This window comes from Oratosquilla oratoria, chromosome 32, assembly GCF_046742065.1.
Source record: "Oratosquilla oratoria isolate Oo_2021 chromosome 32, ASM4674206v1, whole genome shotgun sequence".
Taxonomy (NCBI): Eukaryota; Metazoa; Arthropoda; class Malacostraca; order Stomatopoda; family Squillidae; genus Oratosquilla; species Oratosquilla oratoria.
Window position 1 is genome coordinate 49,840,531 of NC_134808.1, and position 15,207 is coordinate 49,855,737.

The following is a 15,207-nucleotide window of genomic DNA, read 5'->3' on the forward strand; positions in this document are numbered from 1 at the left end:
TTGGAATAGCTTAGAAGGTAATATAGATCAAGCTCAAATGATACATGAATTCAAATCTAAATATGTTACTTGGAAATCAGGGATGTAGAGTACATTGAAAATGTACATGAATTTGAGTCCAAGAGAGTAGGAGATAGGATCAAATGAGCATTGCTCCTTTCCTGTATACTACAGTTAGGTAAATATGCATGCATATGTACGTATATGCATACATGTATATTCTTATTGATCACTTTATTTATTCATTTTATTCCATTTTTTTTTCAGCGGAAATAACTGCAGGAGTGAACTTGGCATACATATGCACTCATGTCAAGTCCTGCGTGGATCAGGAACAATCCAAAACACTGTGGGTTCCCTCAGGCACCTTATAAACATTACCTGTGAACTCTGGATTATGGCCTCAATACTAGGGTTACTGAAGTATGCTTAGTCCCTAGGGAGCATCAACTTTGGAAAGCAGCTTTTGTGTTTAGGGTTATTTTTTAATATTTTACATTAGTCATTGATAATTTTCATCCCAGTTACTATGCATGATAAATGTTATGTAGTTGACTAAAATATGGTGTGATATGTAGAAGCAATAATTCTTGTCTTATTTCATAAGTTACAAAAAAGGTGATTTTAAAAACAGGAACAAGTGGAAAAGAATTCAAGGTTAGATTGTTAAAAGTTAATGTTTATTGAAAAGTTGTTTGGATGCGATCTCATCTGTTGCAGATCAGAAGTGATATTATGCTTTGCTTTCATTTTTTTCTTCAGAGTACATACAAATATTAGAATATCATTAATATTATAATTTTCCTCCTTTTTCTTCTTTATCTTGTCTTCTTCCATTTCATTATTTTTTATTACTTGGTACCATATAGTCTTTAGTTGGACCAATGAAACAAAGTACAAAGTCTGCAACAACACTGATTACTTATGAAGATTTGTTTCATTACTGGCAGCTAATGGCAATTTTGATACATAGAAGTGCACTGCCATAATAATTCTTGTCTGCTTCTACATCTGACCTCCTCACTCTTTCAAACTGTTTTCAAGTGATGCAGACCTTTCCTGTTCACATGCATAACAACTTGAGAAACCACACCCAGTTTACATTTTTATACTTTTTTCCAGTGCTCATAATTAAAGATATTTCTCAGATTTTAAATATGCAGACAAATAATTTCTTATGAAAAAAAATGACAAAATCATTTGTTGTGCACACATCTCCCAAGTTTATACAGACTGCAAGCAGGCACTGAATGTCCAATTAGGCAATGGTGGTGTTGTGCACCGGAGAGGATGCTGACACGCACCCATTGGTGGAGTGTACACCATTTGTTGTTGTTATCCAGATAGTGATTTTTTGTGCTTAATGCTAAGATGGCAGTTGTTGCTTATCCATGAGAGTTAATATTGTTAATGGAAGTGTGGACCATGATACATGTATTATTTTTAATGGATGAGGGACAGATGAATGCGGTGATTATTGTTTATTCAGACCAAAGATACTTAACCTCAAGCTGATAATGTCAAGACATGTTTTTCACAAAATCTTCCTCTTTGCCTTGCTGCTTGGAATTCCTAAATATCTTTTCCTGCCATGTCTTCCTTCTTATATTGTTATAGGTTAGCAAATGGTTGCACCATTTGTTATTTTAATAGAAGTATGTTTTGAAGACAATCTTTTTCAGCTTTATTTGGATTTTTTTTTTTTTTTCGGTGGAACTGACGTGGTACATGTATGGGGCATGCTGCCACTCCAGTATAAGTAATACTTCACAAAATCTTAATTGAATGTATTTGTGAAGAATGACTAGTTTTTCATAGGCCACAAAATGTGACCTTTTTGAAAGAAAAAGATGGAGTGTTGGTAAATTAAAGTCTATGAAGATTAGTCATTTGATAGTGTACACGAGTACACCTATCTTGTAACTCAGTGACACCCCCCACGGTGGAGGTTTCCTTGTCTTCCTAATACTGGTGACTCCTCATTCCTAGCAATGTTGACCCAAACTCAATTTCCTTAAAAAAAAGAAAAAAAAAAATCACAAGCTTTTTATAGGCGTGAACCTTGGTTTGATTGATTCATCAGCTGTTATGCATGAAAATGATGAAGAGTGGAAGATTAAATATTGTTGCCAAGTTCAGCTTAATGAGATATGAATTGAAGCTTGAATGAATGATAGTGTTGGAGTTTGAAGTCATGGCTAATTCAATCTTTAGAAGGTACATTTATGTTGTTTAGGTCAGCATTTACCTATTCCATATTGTAAATCCCAGAGAGGACACCTGTGTGTAGTGTTCATATTTCATTACTGAAGTAGACATTAGAATTTCTGATAAACACACATACACACACACACACACACTAGGTAAATAAATATGCAATGGAATAAGTGTCATTGGTATGGTTCCCACAGAGAGTGGAGGATGTAAGCGAGATCAAGAGAATACAAAAGGCAGCAACCAAACTAGTTCCCATCTTGGTAGATGAACCATACGAGGAAAGACTAAAAGCACTGGATCTGCAACTTTGAAAGACCAAAGAGAAAGAGGTGACGTGATTACAGTATTCAGGTCACGGAAGGGGATAGAATGCATTGCCAGAAGAGATCTCTGGATCAAGGATAGGAGAGCTATAAGAGGTCGTGGGAGCAAATTAAGAAAGGATGTGAAGAAATAGTTTTTCATAGAGATGCTAAATATGTGGAATAGTTTAGAATGTGATATAGCCCAAGCTCAAATAATACACGATTTCTAATATAAATATGATAACTGGAAATCAAGGATTGTTGGAGGAGTGCCTGTAATGTTCTGCTTTACAAGGGAAAGTGGGGACGAATGTGAGTGGTAGTTTCAGAGGGATCAGTTTATTGAATGTATTTGTGAAGGCATATGGGAGTGTTTTAACTGAGAGGATTAGGAGAGGAACAGTGTATGTTTAGGGAAGGTAGGGGTTGTGTGGATCAGATTTTTGTGGTAAGCTTTAGCAAAAGGTAAGGATGTTTTTTGGGCCTTTGTGGATTTGGAAAAGGCTTATGACAGGGTAAAAAGAAGGCACTGTGGGAAGTTTTGCAGATATATGGGATTTGGGGAAAGCCATTAAAGGCAGTTAAGAGTTTATATGAGAGTAGTAGAGCCTGTGTTATAATTAGAAATGGAGAAAGTGAATGTTTTTAGGTAAAGGTAGGACCGCAACAGAGATGTGTCATGTTGCCATGGGAGGTGAGCCAGTTGTTGTTTGATGACAACAATGTACTTGTGGCATGGTCAGAGGATTAGGAGAGGTAGTGATGGAGTTTGGGAAGGTATGTGATACAAGAAAGTTGAAGGTAAATGTGGGTAAAAGTAAAATGAGATGTACAAAGGTAGAGGATGGTAGTGAGTTGAGGGAAATGGACAGCTTTTGGTTTTGGGGTCACATGTAGCATGAAAGGGAAGAGAAATTGGGATTTGGGAATGGATACTAAGGTGAGGCTTTATGAAGGGTGATTGTGCCGACAGCACTGTATGGGGCAGACCTGAAATTTAAGAGCCAAAGAGGAAAATTTAAATGTGTACGAGAAGAAATGTCTGAGAAGTATGGTAGGGGTTACAAGGATAGAGTGAGAAACAAGGAGGAGATTTGGGGTGGAAAAAGAGATGCTGGATAGGGCTGATGAAAATATTGGGATGGTTTGGACACATGGAAAGAATCAGTGAAGAAAGATTAGTAAAAGAGGTGTGGAAGGCAGAGGTGGAGGGGGTGAATTTGAAGGGATGACTGAGGACGGGATGGATGGATGGGGTGAAAGGGTCATTGAGCAAGAGGGGAATGTCTGTTGAGCAAGGAAGGGAGAAGGTAGGGGTGAGTGGAGAATGGCTGTGTATAGATGATATTGTGATGCATAGAATGGCGGGGGATGTGAGGGTAGGGAGTGGTTAATGAATGATGGTTTGACATGGCACAAAAGAATTTCTCCCTGACTTCTCTTTATTTCTGCATAAGGAAGAGAGAGGTTGGGGGTTGTTGATTAAGTGAAGTGCATTGCATGGGATACAGGGATGATCCATCATCCATAAGGAGCTAAGAGGAAAGGCTGGTGGATGGGATTGGGTACTTGAATTTTGACTTGGCTACCTCCTTTGTAAAGGGGGAAAAGCCCTTTGTATATAGATAGATAGATGGGAAATCAAGGATGATAGATTCAGTTGGAACTGTACATGAATTTGAGGCTAGGTTTGATAAAAAGTTGGAGAATAGGAGACAGGCCAGTGAGAATTATTCCTTTCCTGTATAGAACAATTAGATAGACACACACACACACACAAAGTGGCGTTCCATTATATGGATGAAGAGATTATGAAAAAACTTGTCAAAACCTGATACATCCAAGACTGGAATATACGTCAGTAGTTTGGTCCCCACACAGAGTGAAGGATATAAGCAAGATTGAGAGAATACAAAGGTCAGCAACCAAACTGGTCCCCAGTCTGGCAGATATACCCTGTGAAGAAAGACTAAAAGTACTGGGTCTACCAACTTTGAAAGATTGAAGAGAAAGAGGTGACATGATTACAGTATTCAAGTTTCTAAAGGGGATAGATTACATTGATAGAGGAGGCCTGATTAAGAGGTCATGGAAGTAAATTATTGAAAGGATGTGAAGGAATACAGTTTTCCATATAGATGTATAAATATATATAATGGCTTAGAAGGCAATAAAGCCCAAGCTCAAACAACACACGAGTTCAAATCTAAATATGATAATTGGAAATCAAAGATATAGAGTCTAGGTGTGTTAGAAAATTAGAGAATAGGACAGGACTCAACAAGCAGTGCTCCTCTCCTGTATACTACAATTGGGTAAATACAGTATATTCAAGAAGTATAGCTTTCCACATACAATTGTAGACTTGTGGAATACATACATATACCAAAGGCTTTTCCCCCCTTACAAGGGAGTTAGCCAAAAAATGAAGGCATAAGATCCACTCCCACCCATTCCATCCCCAACCTATTCCACTCCCAGAATAAGTGATGAAAATAGAACCCAAGCCAAGAAGAGGGAGCTGATGAGCATTGCTCCAACTAAGTAAATACACACACAGACACTATTCATACTTGTTTGAAAGGTGTTAGGCAGTATAGTTTTCCACTTAGTAATGTAGACTTATGGAACAGGTTGGGTAGAAATTTCATCCAAGCCATCACATTAGGCAGTTTAAAGTCAAAGTTGATGAATGGAGACAAAGAGGCAGGACCCAATGGGTACAAGTTCAATCCTGTGTATGAATACTAGATATATATGCACAGTGACCCAGTGGGTAAAGAAGGTGACTCAAGAAGTAGGGGATGACATCCCCCATGAGGTTGAAATTGCTACTTACCAAAGAGCCAAATGTTACTTGCTCTTCGAAATATTTTTGTTCTATAGGAAGGTGTCCAACAGTTTAATTCCTGCTGGTAGTTGGGGAAATAGTCAAGGAATGAATCACATAGGCAAGGCAGACTTCTAAGGATTGAAGAAATTCTTTGAAGAAGCGGACTGGAAGGAAATCAGTAATACCACTGAAACTAAAAGGAAATGGGAAATCTTTCTATACATTTACATGGGGGGGTGGGGTTGAACAAACATGTCCTGAAGATTAATGGAATGAAGAAATTAAAACAAAAATGGTTCAATGAAAGTTGTGAGATGGCTAAAAAAAAAAGCCAGTCATAGTCTGGAGAAAATGGAGAAAGAACCAATAGAACAAAGGAAGAATACAGTTTAGAAATGAAGACACAAGAGTCTGAGGAGAGTAGGAAAGAAATTTTGAAAGTGGTTTTGGAAATGATTACAGAAATGAACCAGACCTGTTTTACAGTTTTATCAGTGGTAAATTCAGACAAGGAAGAAATCAAGCTAATAGTGGGTGGTGAAGTTCTCAAGTAGATTTCAGTTTGGCTTCAAATGTGGTAGGTCATGCATGTTCATATTTTACTTTATTGTGCTTTTACTCAAGAGTGATTTGTGTGCTCAGAGTGAAAGGGTTGAGTGGACTGTGTGTACCTTGATCTTGAGCAGGCTTTTAATTCATAACACTTGTCTTATGTGGAAACTTAGGCATATTTGGGGTATAAGGATTTAACTACTCAAGTGGAAGAAAGATTTTCTGAAGGGCAGGTACATGAGGATAGAAATAAAAGAGATGTCAGGATGGAGAGCGTTGACCAGAGGAGTTCCATAGGGTTGGGTGTTAATACCTATAACATTTTTTATCCTTGTTAACAGTATGATGGAAGATGCAACAAGCTATGCTAACATCTTTTGCAGACGAGATCATGAGAAGAATGAAAACAAAGAGAACTGTCAGCTGTTGCAAAGACATCTAGGTACTATGCATGGATCCAAGAATGGAAATTGAATTTCAATACCAAGAAATGCAAAGTATTGTAAATGGGCAGTAACTGAAAAAGACCAGCTATTAACTGTGACTTGGGTGGAAGTGAATCCATTAGAAAGACTGAAAAAAGGAGAAAGTTTTGTGAATGTTGATAAAGAAACAAGTTGTCACTGGACAGGCATGTCAGTAAGATTGTGGAAGAGACAGATGGTGTGCTGCAGATCATTAAAATGGTTTTCATTTTGTGGGTGAAGAAATTATGAAAAAGCTTGTGGAAACTCTAATCCATCCATGAATGGAATGAGTATCAGTGGCATGTCCCCACACAGGATACAAGTAAGATTGAGAGGATACACAGGACAGCAACCAAACTGTATGCCAGCTTGGCAGGTAATTCATACAAGGAGAGAATAAAGATTAGATGTGCCACTTTGGAAGGATCAAACAGAGAGGGGTGACTTGGTCACAGTGTTCACTTCACTAAAGGGGGAGACTACATTGAAAAATTTCTTGATGGGAGAGATTAGTCAATGGAAAAAAATTAAAACAGCTGAAGGAATACAGTTTTCAAAACGGATGTTTATATACTTTGAATAACATAAATTGATATTGCCTGTGCTGGGACAATATATTATTTCAGATCAAGTATAATAATTGGATGATTGGAGAATAAGAAGATATAGCCCAAGTTAGAACAATTTCCAAGTAAGCTGCGGTGTTGATTTTGTTGCATTCAGCTGGTCGTACCTGTGTGATGTAAATAAGTAGGCTAGTGGAGTATGGTTGTAGCGATGAACTTGTGTTTTCTTATGATATACTATGGGAAAGATTTTGGTTTGTGCAGGTGTTCTGTTGGAGAAATTTTGGTGTATCCTATTATTATCCTGAATACTTTATTTTGTATAGATTATAAAATGTTTATATTTTGCATAGATTATAAAATGTTTATAATTTGCTGATTCTTGGGTACCAAGCTGCAGATGCATAGTTGATTGTGTTTATGAATTGTAGGTAGAAAGTAATTGGTTTCCTTTTGTTATCCAAACCTGTGCTTGTAACTGATTTTAGCAGTTTTATTTTCTTTTTGGTTTTTACTGTCTCAGCTTTAATGTGAGGACTGAAAAGTATCAAAAGTGAGGCCTAAAATTTTAGGGTTCTTACCCAGTGGAAGGGTTTGGCTATTTAATGTTTGATAGTTTATGCAGATGCAAGAATACAAGCTGAAAGAATAAATCAAAGTTTCTAATGATTGTGGAAGAGGAGTTTGAGGAACAAAAGGGAGACAAAAATGAAGATGTTATGAACAACATACTGGTAAAAGTGAAGAGTTTAAATTAATCAAGAAAATGGAAATGAAAGAGGCCTTGGGGCCAGATGGAATCTCAAATTGGAGATTGATAAAGTGTAGAGAACAGCTGATGGTTAAGTACATGATTTGGTAGCATGTTCACTGGAAGAAGAAAAGGCGGAATTGATTTAGAAATGTGGCAAAAAGGCCAATATAGTAAAATCAGGTTTGGAATAAGTGACAATATTTTTAGGGATCTTTTCCAGTGTGAAGGTTTTAGTATTGGATGATTTTGATTCAGGGTTGGGGTAGTGTTTGATGATTTTTAGGGATTAGTAATTTTCAGATAAATGTAATTATTGTAATCCTTGATATCTTACATGGTTGATAGTAGTGAGCCACCCTTAGCTGCTTAAGCTATTTTTAATTGCAATGCCCACTGTCCTGCTTAATTTTACTTTATTTTTTTCACCATTTCCGCGGTTTAGAATTTCCAAGAACATTTTTTTTTCTTGTTAGTTCTATTCTTATTTCTAAACTTATTTCCATCTACAAGCTCCCTTGTCATTTTCCTACCAGTAGCATCTTTTCTGATCCAAATATTTTCAAGTTTGTATTTATTTACTAACATTCAAGGCCCATTTATTACCTAGTTTGCCATGATTTCTATCTTGAACTTCACTCTTAATAGGAACACTCCACTATTGATGCACTGACCTAACTTAACCATGTTATTTGGTCATGTGTTTGAATTATCTCTTTAACTTATTGATATAATCTTTTTCCCTCGCTATCTGTAATATGGAGAAAAGTGGGAGATGAGCCAGTTGTTGTTTGCTGATGACATTGCTTGTGGCAGGGTCAGAGGAGCATTAAGGGAGTTAGTAATGGAGTTTAGGAAGGTATGTGTTCACTCATCTTAAAATGGCTATTTTCCATGATTCATGAAAGCAATATTTTTTTTTAAGGTGAATTCTCACAGACTGTGAGGATTCACTCAAAAAAATTCACAATAAGGCACTGGGAGTAATAACAAATTGCATCCAAACCACCCGGATAGCACACCTACACAGAAAAATTAAAATCCTCCCCATAGAATATCATATGAAAGTGATAGGTACATAATTCTATATCAGAACCTGAAACACAGTCCACCCATCTTATTATATCATGGAAGCACCATCAGCTGAAAAAAATAAATGAATAAATAAATAAATAACTCCTCCAACATGTACAATAAAGTTTTACCTGTAACTCACGAATACATTCATACAAAAACACAGTTACACTTGGGTCACTAAAGAAGCTATCCAAAACCGACCACCACCACACTCAATACTCCACCTATAGCCCCAAGACATCAACCTAAAAAAAGCATAATAAATCCCCTCTCAAGAGAATTAAGAACCGCCATAGCACACTTGTATACATGACAAAATCCATCAGTAAAACATTACCAACATTGTGGCCACAAAATCAAACTGCTCTAAATGCAGCCACCACACAAGAAGACAGAGAGCACCTCATTCTTCTATGTCCCATACAAGCAATGCCTAAACAACACAATATTTCTTCCCTGCCTGGTGGCTGTTGCCAGTTACCAGGGAGACCCAGGGCACTGACTGATTTACCTGCCTGGACGTCAGTATTTCCAATCAATCCATCATTGCCTTGAATTTCATTAAGTGGAAGATTTGTTGCCCCACAGTGGCTGGTAACAGTCCCAGAACATCCCACAGATCTCTCTGCAAAGAAACCTTGGACCACTGTCTGTCTAGTATTAGTATGTGATGCTTTCTATGTCACTGGATGAAAGTTGTAGGGAGAGGAGAGGATTCCCCAGTTGCCAGCTGTGTGTGTGGGGAAAAGTGTAAGAAATACAGCTGGAGTTGATAGAGAGGGATCCCGGGCCCAGTCTAGGGAGTGAGTGTCAGCCCCTCAGGGCTGTACCTGTTAACAGAGGTGATGAGGCTTACAGGTTTTGAAAATGGACATACTTGGTGTCCATCTTGCAGGACCACCACATGCAGATACCCAATGTTGGTCCTCAGTATATCCATTGATGTTACTCTTGGGAAAGAACATTACGTATGGTCCCTTCTCGAAATAACCTTTTATTTTTAACCCCTTCCATACTGTGATGCCTATGTAGGCATTATTAGGTGAGTGGGGGTATATGAGGTTGCCGGCGTTGGCGTTTTGATTATATTCATTTTGTAGTTGTAGCTGAAGCCGAGTGATGCCCCATATTTTGTGAACTGGTTTGATCATATTTTCTGTGGTTATTAATATTCAGTGTGAAAGAGAATGAGTAATGCAGCTGTAACTTTATATATTATAATGCAAGTATCATGATGCATCATCATACATCAGGCAGCAGATGCTGCCAGTGAGAATTTGACTTGTATTGAAAAAGTTAATTTTGCTCATGTCATTGTCTTTATTATTGTAAGCCAGTTACTATTTTTATTCATTTCTTCACTTTCCTTCTTTTCTGTCACTTTTGTCCACCTCATTTAATGATCTGAACTCTGCAATCAAATCCACATTCTCTCTTTAATCTTTTAATGATGGGAGGTCTCTCTTCTGGTATAATTAGTTGCAAGGCTGGGAATCATTTTGGTTACTGTTCTCTGTATTCTGTGAATTGTGCTAATATTTTTCAATATGTGTGGGGACTCGAACCACTGCTGTATGCTCCACTCTTGCATGGATTGGGTTATGTAATTTTTGTTTTTCAGCAGTCAATATTTTCCCCCCCACAGACTTTTTGATATAGCTGTCAAGTAACAAGTTTTCTTTTATCACCACTACCAGATTTTTCACCTATTCCACCTTTGTAATTATCTGACTTTTTATTATTATTTTTTTTTCCTTCCTTTTCTTCCTCTTCTTTTCAGGTTTGTTACATTTTCTGGAATTGCAATTCATTTTTCCTTCTTGGCTCTAGACAAATATTTTGCCTGTATCAAATATTTTTACAACACCTTAGTCTTCCTTGTCTCTTATTCTTCTTGTGATCTTTTTTTGTCATTTGCAGACATCAAGATGCTTGTACCTTCCAGGTTAATTAAATCATTACATTACTCCCAAGTCTCTCTCTCACAGGAGACTTGTGACTCCCAGGTAACTGGGACCCAGAAACTGGTACCGACCCTTGTGGAACTCCACTAGTCTCGACCCTCCATCCTGACACCTTACCTTTCACAATTGGCCTCCATTATGTTCCAATTTCCTTAGTAGTCCAATGTGAGGGATATCATTAAATGCCTTCTGTAAATCCCAATGACATACTCAGATCACAATAGAACCAATTCAAGATTGATCACCAAACTCCTTACTCTGAAATCCTCCAGAACATTAGCCCCACTGAAAAATACCCTCCAATTGAAGTAGGAAACACTTTTGCATGAGTATGTGCAGGTCACTGTCCCACACAGAAACTGTAATAACACATAATAGGCCTAGACACAGAAACAAACTCCCCAAGATCACGCAGAAAGACACTGAACACCTCATCCTGTGCCATCTCACCCTAGCCATACCTAGACAGCATACTTCCTTCTTGAGTGACTATTGGGCCAATCAGGAGGCAATTATCACCAGAGAGCTGTGGGTCTCCAGCAAGAGAGATCCAAGACAGTAAACTGATTGGTCCAGATACAGTGAATTCATCCAGCCCTCTCTCTTTCTTGCAGTACAAGAGGTTCGACACAATCTTCCAGATGTAAAGCTGGATTGTCAGAATATCCATATCTTCAGAGACCAGTGATGGGTACCTGCTTGTGGTGGTCCTGCAAGATGGACAGCAGAGTGGCATATTTTCAAAACCTGTCAACCCCCCCCTCACCTCCATCAGGAGGTGCAGCCCTGAGGGGCTGGCACTTGGTCTCTTGACTGGGCCTAAAATCTCCCCATGTCAACTGTATTTTCTTGACTTCACACATGGAAAGCTAACAGCTGGTGACTGCTTCCCTCCTACTTTGAGATAGTGAGAGAAAGAGCCCCACACCAATATAATTTAGACAGCAGACCAAATTTTCTTCCTAGAAAAATCTGTAGGAGGGCTAGGGAGCTGTTGTCAGCCATTGTATGGATGTGGGTTTTCCAATCTGTGAAATCCAAAGCAACATTTATTATTAGAATTCATCCCCTCAAGGTGTTTAATCCATTGTACTTTCATGGTTCTCTCATATAATTTCATTATTGTGATGGTCATTGGTTTTATCATTCAGTGGCAGCTCTGAATTACCCTCATGGATTGTTACCTATTTGCCCCTTCTGCTGTGGTACTCCTTTTAGAGAACGCACATTTCAAGTGTGAATTTTACCTACCATATTTTCCCAGCATAATTTAAGTACACAGTTTTAGATCCTGTTGGGTCTTCAGACTTTATTCACATCCTATATACCAAAAAGCTTCCCCCCCTTGTTGTAAGGGAACTAGTCAGCCAAAGCAAGCACCCACCCCCCACCCATCCAACATGCTTTTGTTTCCCTTATTAGCTCCTTGTGGATGAAGAGGCATCTCTGCATCCCGCATATTGCCTGGGTCTTAAGCAGTGCAGCAAGACACAGCACATCCATAGCTGGGCCTGGTAGCCTAAAGCTGGTTTACCTCTACTGCTTCATTTACATGTCATCCCCCCCTCCTTTCCCCTCTCATGCATAAACAGAAAAGACAAGGAGAAATCCCCTTAAACTGCCTCAGTCTGTTATCCATTCATAGCCATTCTTCACTCAAACCTATCTCTTACCCTCTCCTTTTCCCTGTTCAGCAGACAATTCATATTTTACCCGAGACCTCTCAAGTTCACATGACCCATCTGCCTTTCACACCTTTTTTATGCTAGTCTTTTATTTATTTATTTTCTTTTTTCATTCATTCCATGTGCCCAGAACATCCCAGTATCCTTTCATCACCCCTATCTACCAGCTCTCTTTCCACCCCTAGTCTCTCCCTTACCTCATTTCTCTATCCATCCTTGAAACCCCTACCATACTTCTCAGACACTTCATCTCAAACACATTTAAATATCTCCTGCCTCTCTTAAATTGCAAGTCTGTGTCCCATACAGTGTTATAGGTATAATCTCCCCTTCACTTTGCATTCATTCCTTGATACCCATTTCTCGTGACCATTTTCATTCCCCCCAAGAAAAAAAATTCCCTCACTCTTCACATTACCTCCACCCTCACTCCTCCATTCCCTGCCACATGTGACCCTAAATACTTGAAACTATCCACCTCCTCTAGCCTCTCTCCTTCAACTCACCACCACTCTCACCTCTTGTACATCTCATCACCTTACTGCCCATATTTACATTCAGCTTTCTCTGATCATATACCAACCTAAACTCCATCATTCACTGCCTTGGACCCTCCTCTGACCCAGCCACAAGTGAAGTGTCATTAGCAAACAACAACTGGCTCGACTCCCAATACCCTCTACTTTTACTAACCATCTCAAATCCTCCACCCACACCCTCACATTTGCCTCCCTTACCACCCTATCAAACAACCCACTTCTATTATTCCCAACCCTAACACTAGCTCTACTAATGTAAAAAGTTTTGACTACCCTGAACAGTTTTCCTCCCATTTCACATATCTTCAACACCTCCCACAATACCTTCTAAAAGTTTGAACACTTCATTCACATTGTTTATATCTTCAAATCCCTTATTATGGCACAAGTTTCCTTGATGTAAAAGAATACCTTGATTTAAAATTTATTTCAACCCAAACTTGTGCTATATTGAAAATTTCACCATCCACTATCTTCATGGGTTTCCTTCCTTGCACTTCAGTTTGTCATTGACAAACGTAAATAACAATTATCATCATCTTTATGTTTGCATGTATTTACCCAATTTTAGTGTATAGGAAGGGAGTCATTCCTGGTATCCTGTCTCATATTCTCCAATTATCATACATTCTATTCATATATGGTTCCAACTGATACTATATCATCTAGGCTATTCCAGGAATCTACACATCTATATAGAAAACTGGTTTCGCATCCATCTGATATGTGGTCTTTTTTAACTTGTCCATGACCTTGTGATGCCATCTTGTTCCAAATCAACTTTGTCCACCTCTCCAGTGATCTAAATACTGCAATCAAATCCCCTCCTCCTCTTGAACCTTTTAATGGTGCCAGGGCTAGTTCTTCCATAACTTGCCTGTAAGGCTAGGAATCATTTTGGTTGTTACTTTTTGTATGCACCATCTTGCTTATATCTTTTTGTGTAGAGACCATACCACTGCTGTATGCTCTAGTCTAGATTTAGGATCTGTGATTTTTTCATCATATCTTCATCCATGTTTATGTATTTACCTAATTATAGTATACAGGAAAGGAACAAGGCTTGTTGGGTCCTGTCTCCTATTCTCTAATTTTCTAACATACCCAGACTCGTATTTAGATTTTAACTCGTGTATTTTTTGAGCTTGGGCTATGTCACCTTCTAAGCTATTCCACATATTCATGCATCTATATGGAAAACAGTGTGTGTACTTACCTAATTGTAGTATACAGAAAATGAGCAATTCTCATTGGGTCCCATCTATTCTCTAATTTTCTTACATACTTAGACTCAAATTCATGTACAATTCTAACTCATCTATATCTGGATTTCCAATTATGATATTTAGATTTAAACTTGTGTATTGTTTGAGCCTGGGCTGTATCACCTTCCGAGCTATTATACATATACATATATGTGGAAAATATTTCTTCACATCCGTTTGACATGTGGTCTTTCTTAATTTACTTCCATGACTTCTTAAAGCCCTCCTATCTTAAATCAGGAGATCTCTTCTGTCAATGCAATCTCTCTCCTTTTGTGACCTGAACACTGTAATCATGTCACCTCTTTCTCTTCAATCTTTCAAAGTTGGTAGACCCAGTACTTCTAGTCTTCCCCACATGATTTATCTGCCAGACTGGGGACCACTTTGGTTGCTGCCCTTTATAATCTCTCAATCTTGCTTATATCCTTCACTCTGTGTGGGGACCATACTACTGATGCATATTCCAGTCTTGGACATATCAGGGTTTCCATGAGTTTTTTCATCACCTTTTCATCCATATTATGGAATGCCACTTTGTGTGTGTATGTGTATTTACCTAATTGTAGTATACAGGAAAGGATTAACACTCATTGGGTCCCATTTCCTATTCCCCAGTTGTGTGTGTTTATTTATTTACATAATTGTAGTACAGGAAAGAAGCAACTCGTTGGGTGCCATCTCATATTCTCTAATTTTCTAATATACCTAGACTCAAATTCATGTACAGTTCCAACTTAATCTATATCCTTGATTTCCAGTTAACATATTTTAGATTTAAACTCGTGTATTGTTTGAGCTTGGACTGTATTACCTAAGCTATTCCACATATTTATACATCAATATGGAAAACTCCCATGACCTCTCAGAGCCCTCCCATCATTAATCAGAAGATTTCATCTGTCAGTGCACAATCTGTGTGTGTGTGTGTGTGTTAGCATAATTGTAATGCACAGGAAAGGAGTTATCCATGTGAGATCTCATCA

At 38.2% G+C, this 15,207-nt stretch overlaps 1 protein-coding gene across 3 annotated transcripts in view; it reads left to right on the forward strand.

The window, feature by feature from the left end:
- Positions 1-15,201, forward strand: part of Dlg5 (MAGUK family member discs large 5) — a 451,629-nt gene extending 436,428 nt beyond the window's left edge. For all 3 annotated transcript variants that reach the window (XM_076172266.1, XM_076172267.1, XM_076172268.1), the window contains one exon: positions 268-15,201. In XM_076172266.1, coding sequence (XP_076028381.1) covers positions 268-374 — 107 coding nt within the window. In that variant the 3' untranslated portion in view covers positions 375-15,201. The remainder of the gene's footprint in view (positions 1-267) is intronic.
- The last annotated feature ends 6 nt before the right edge of the window (positions 15,202-15,207 follow it).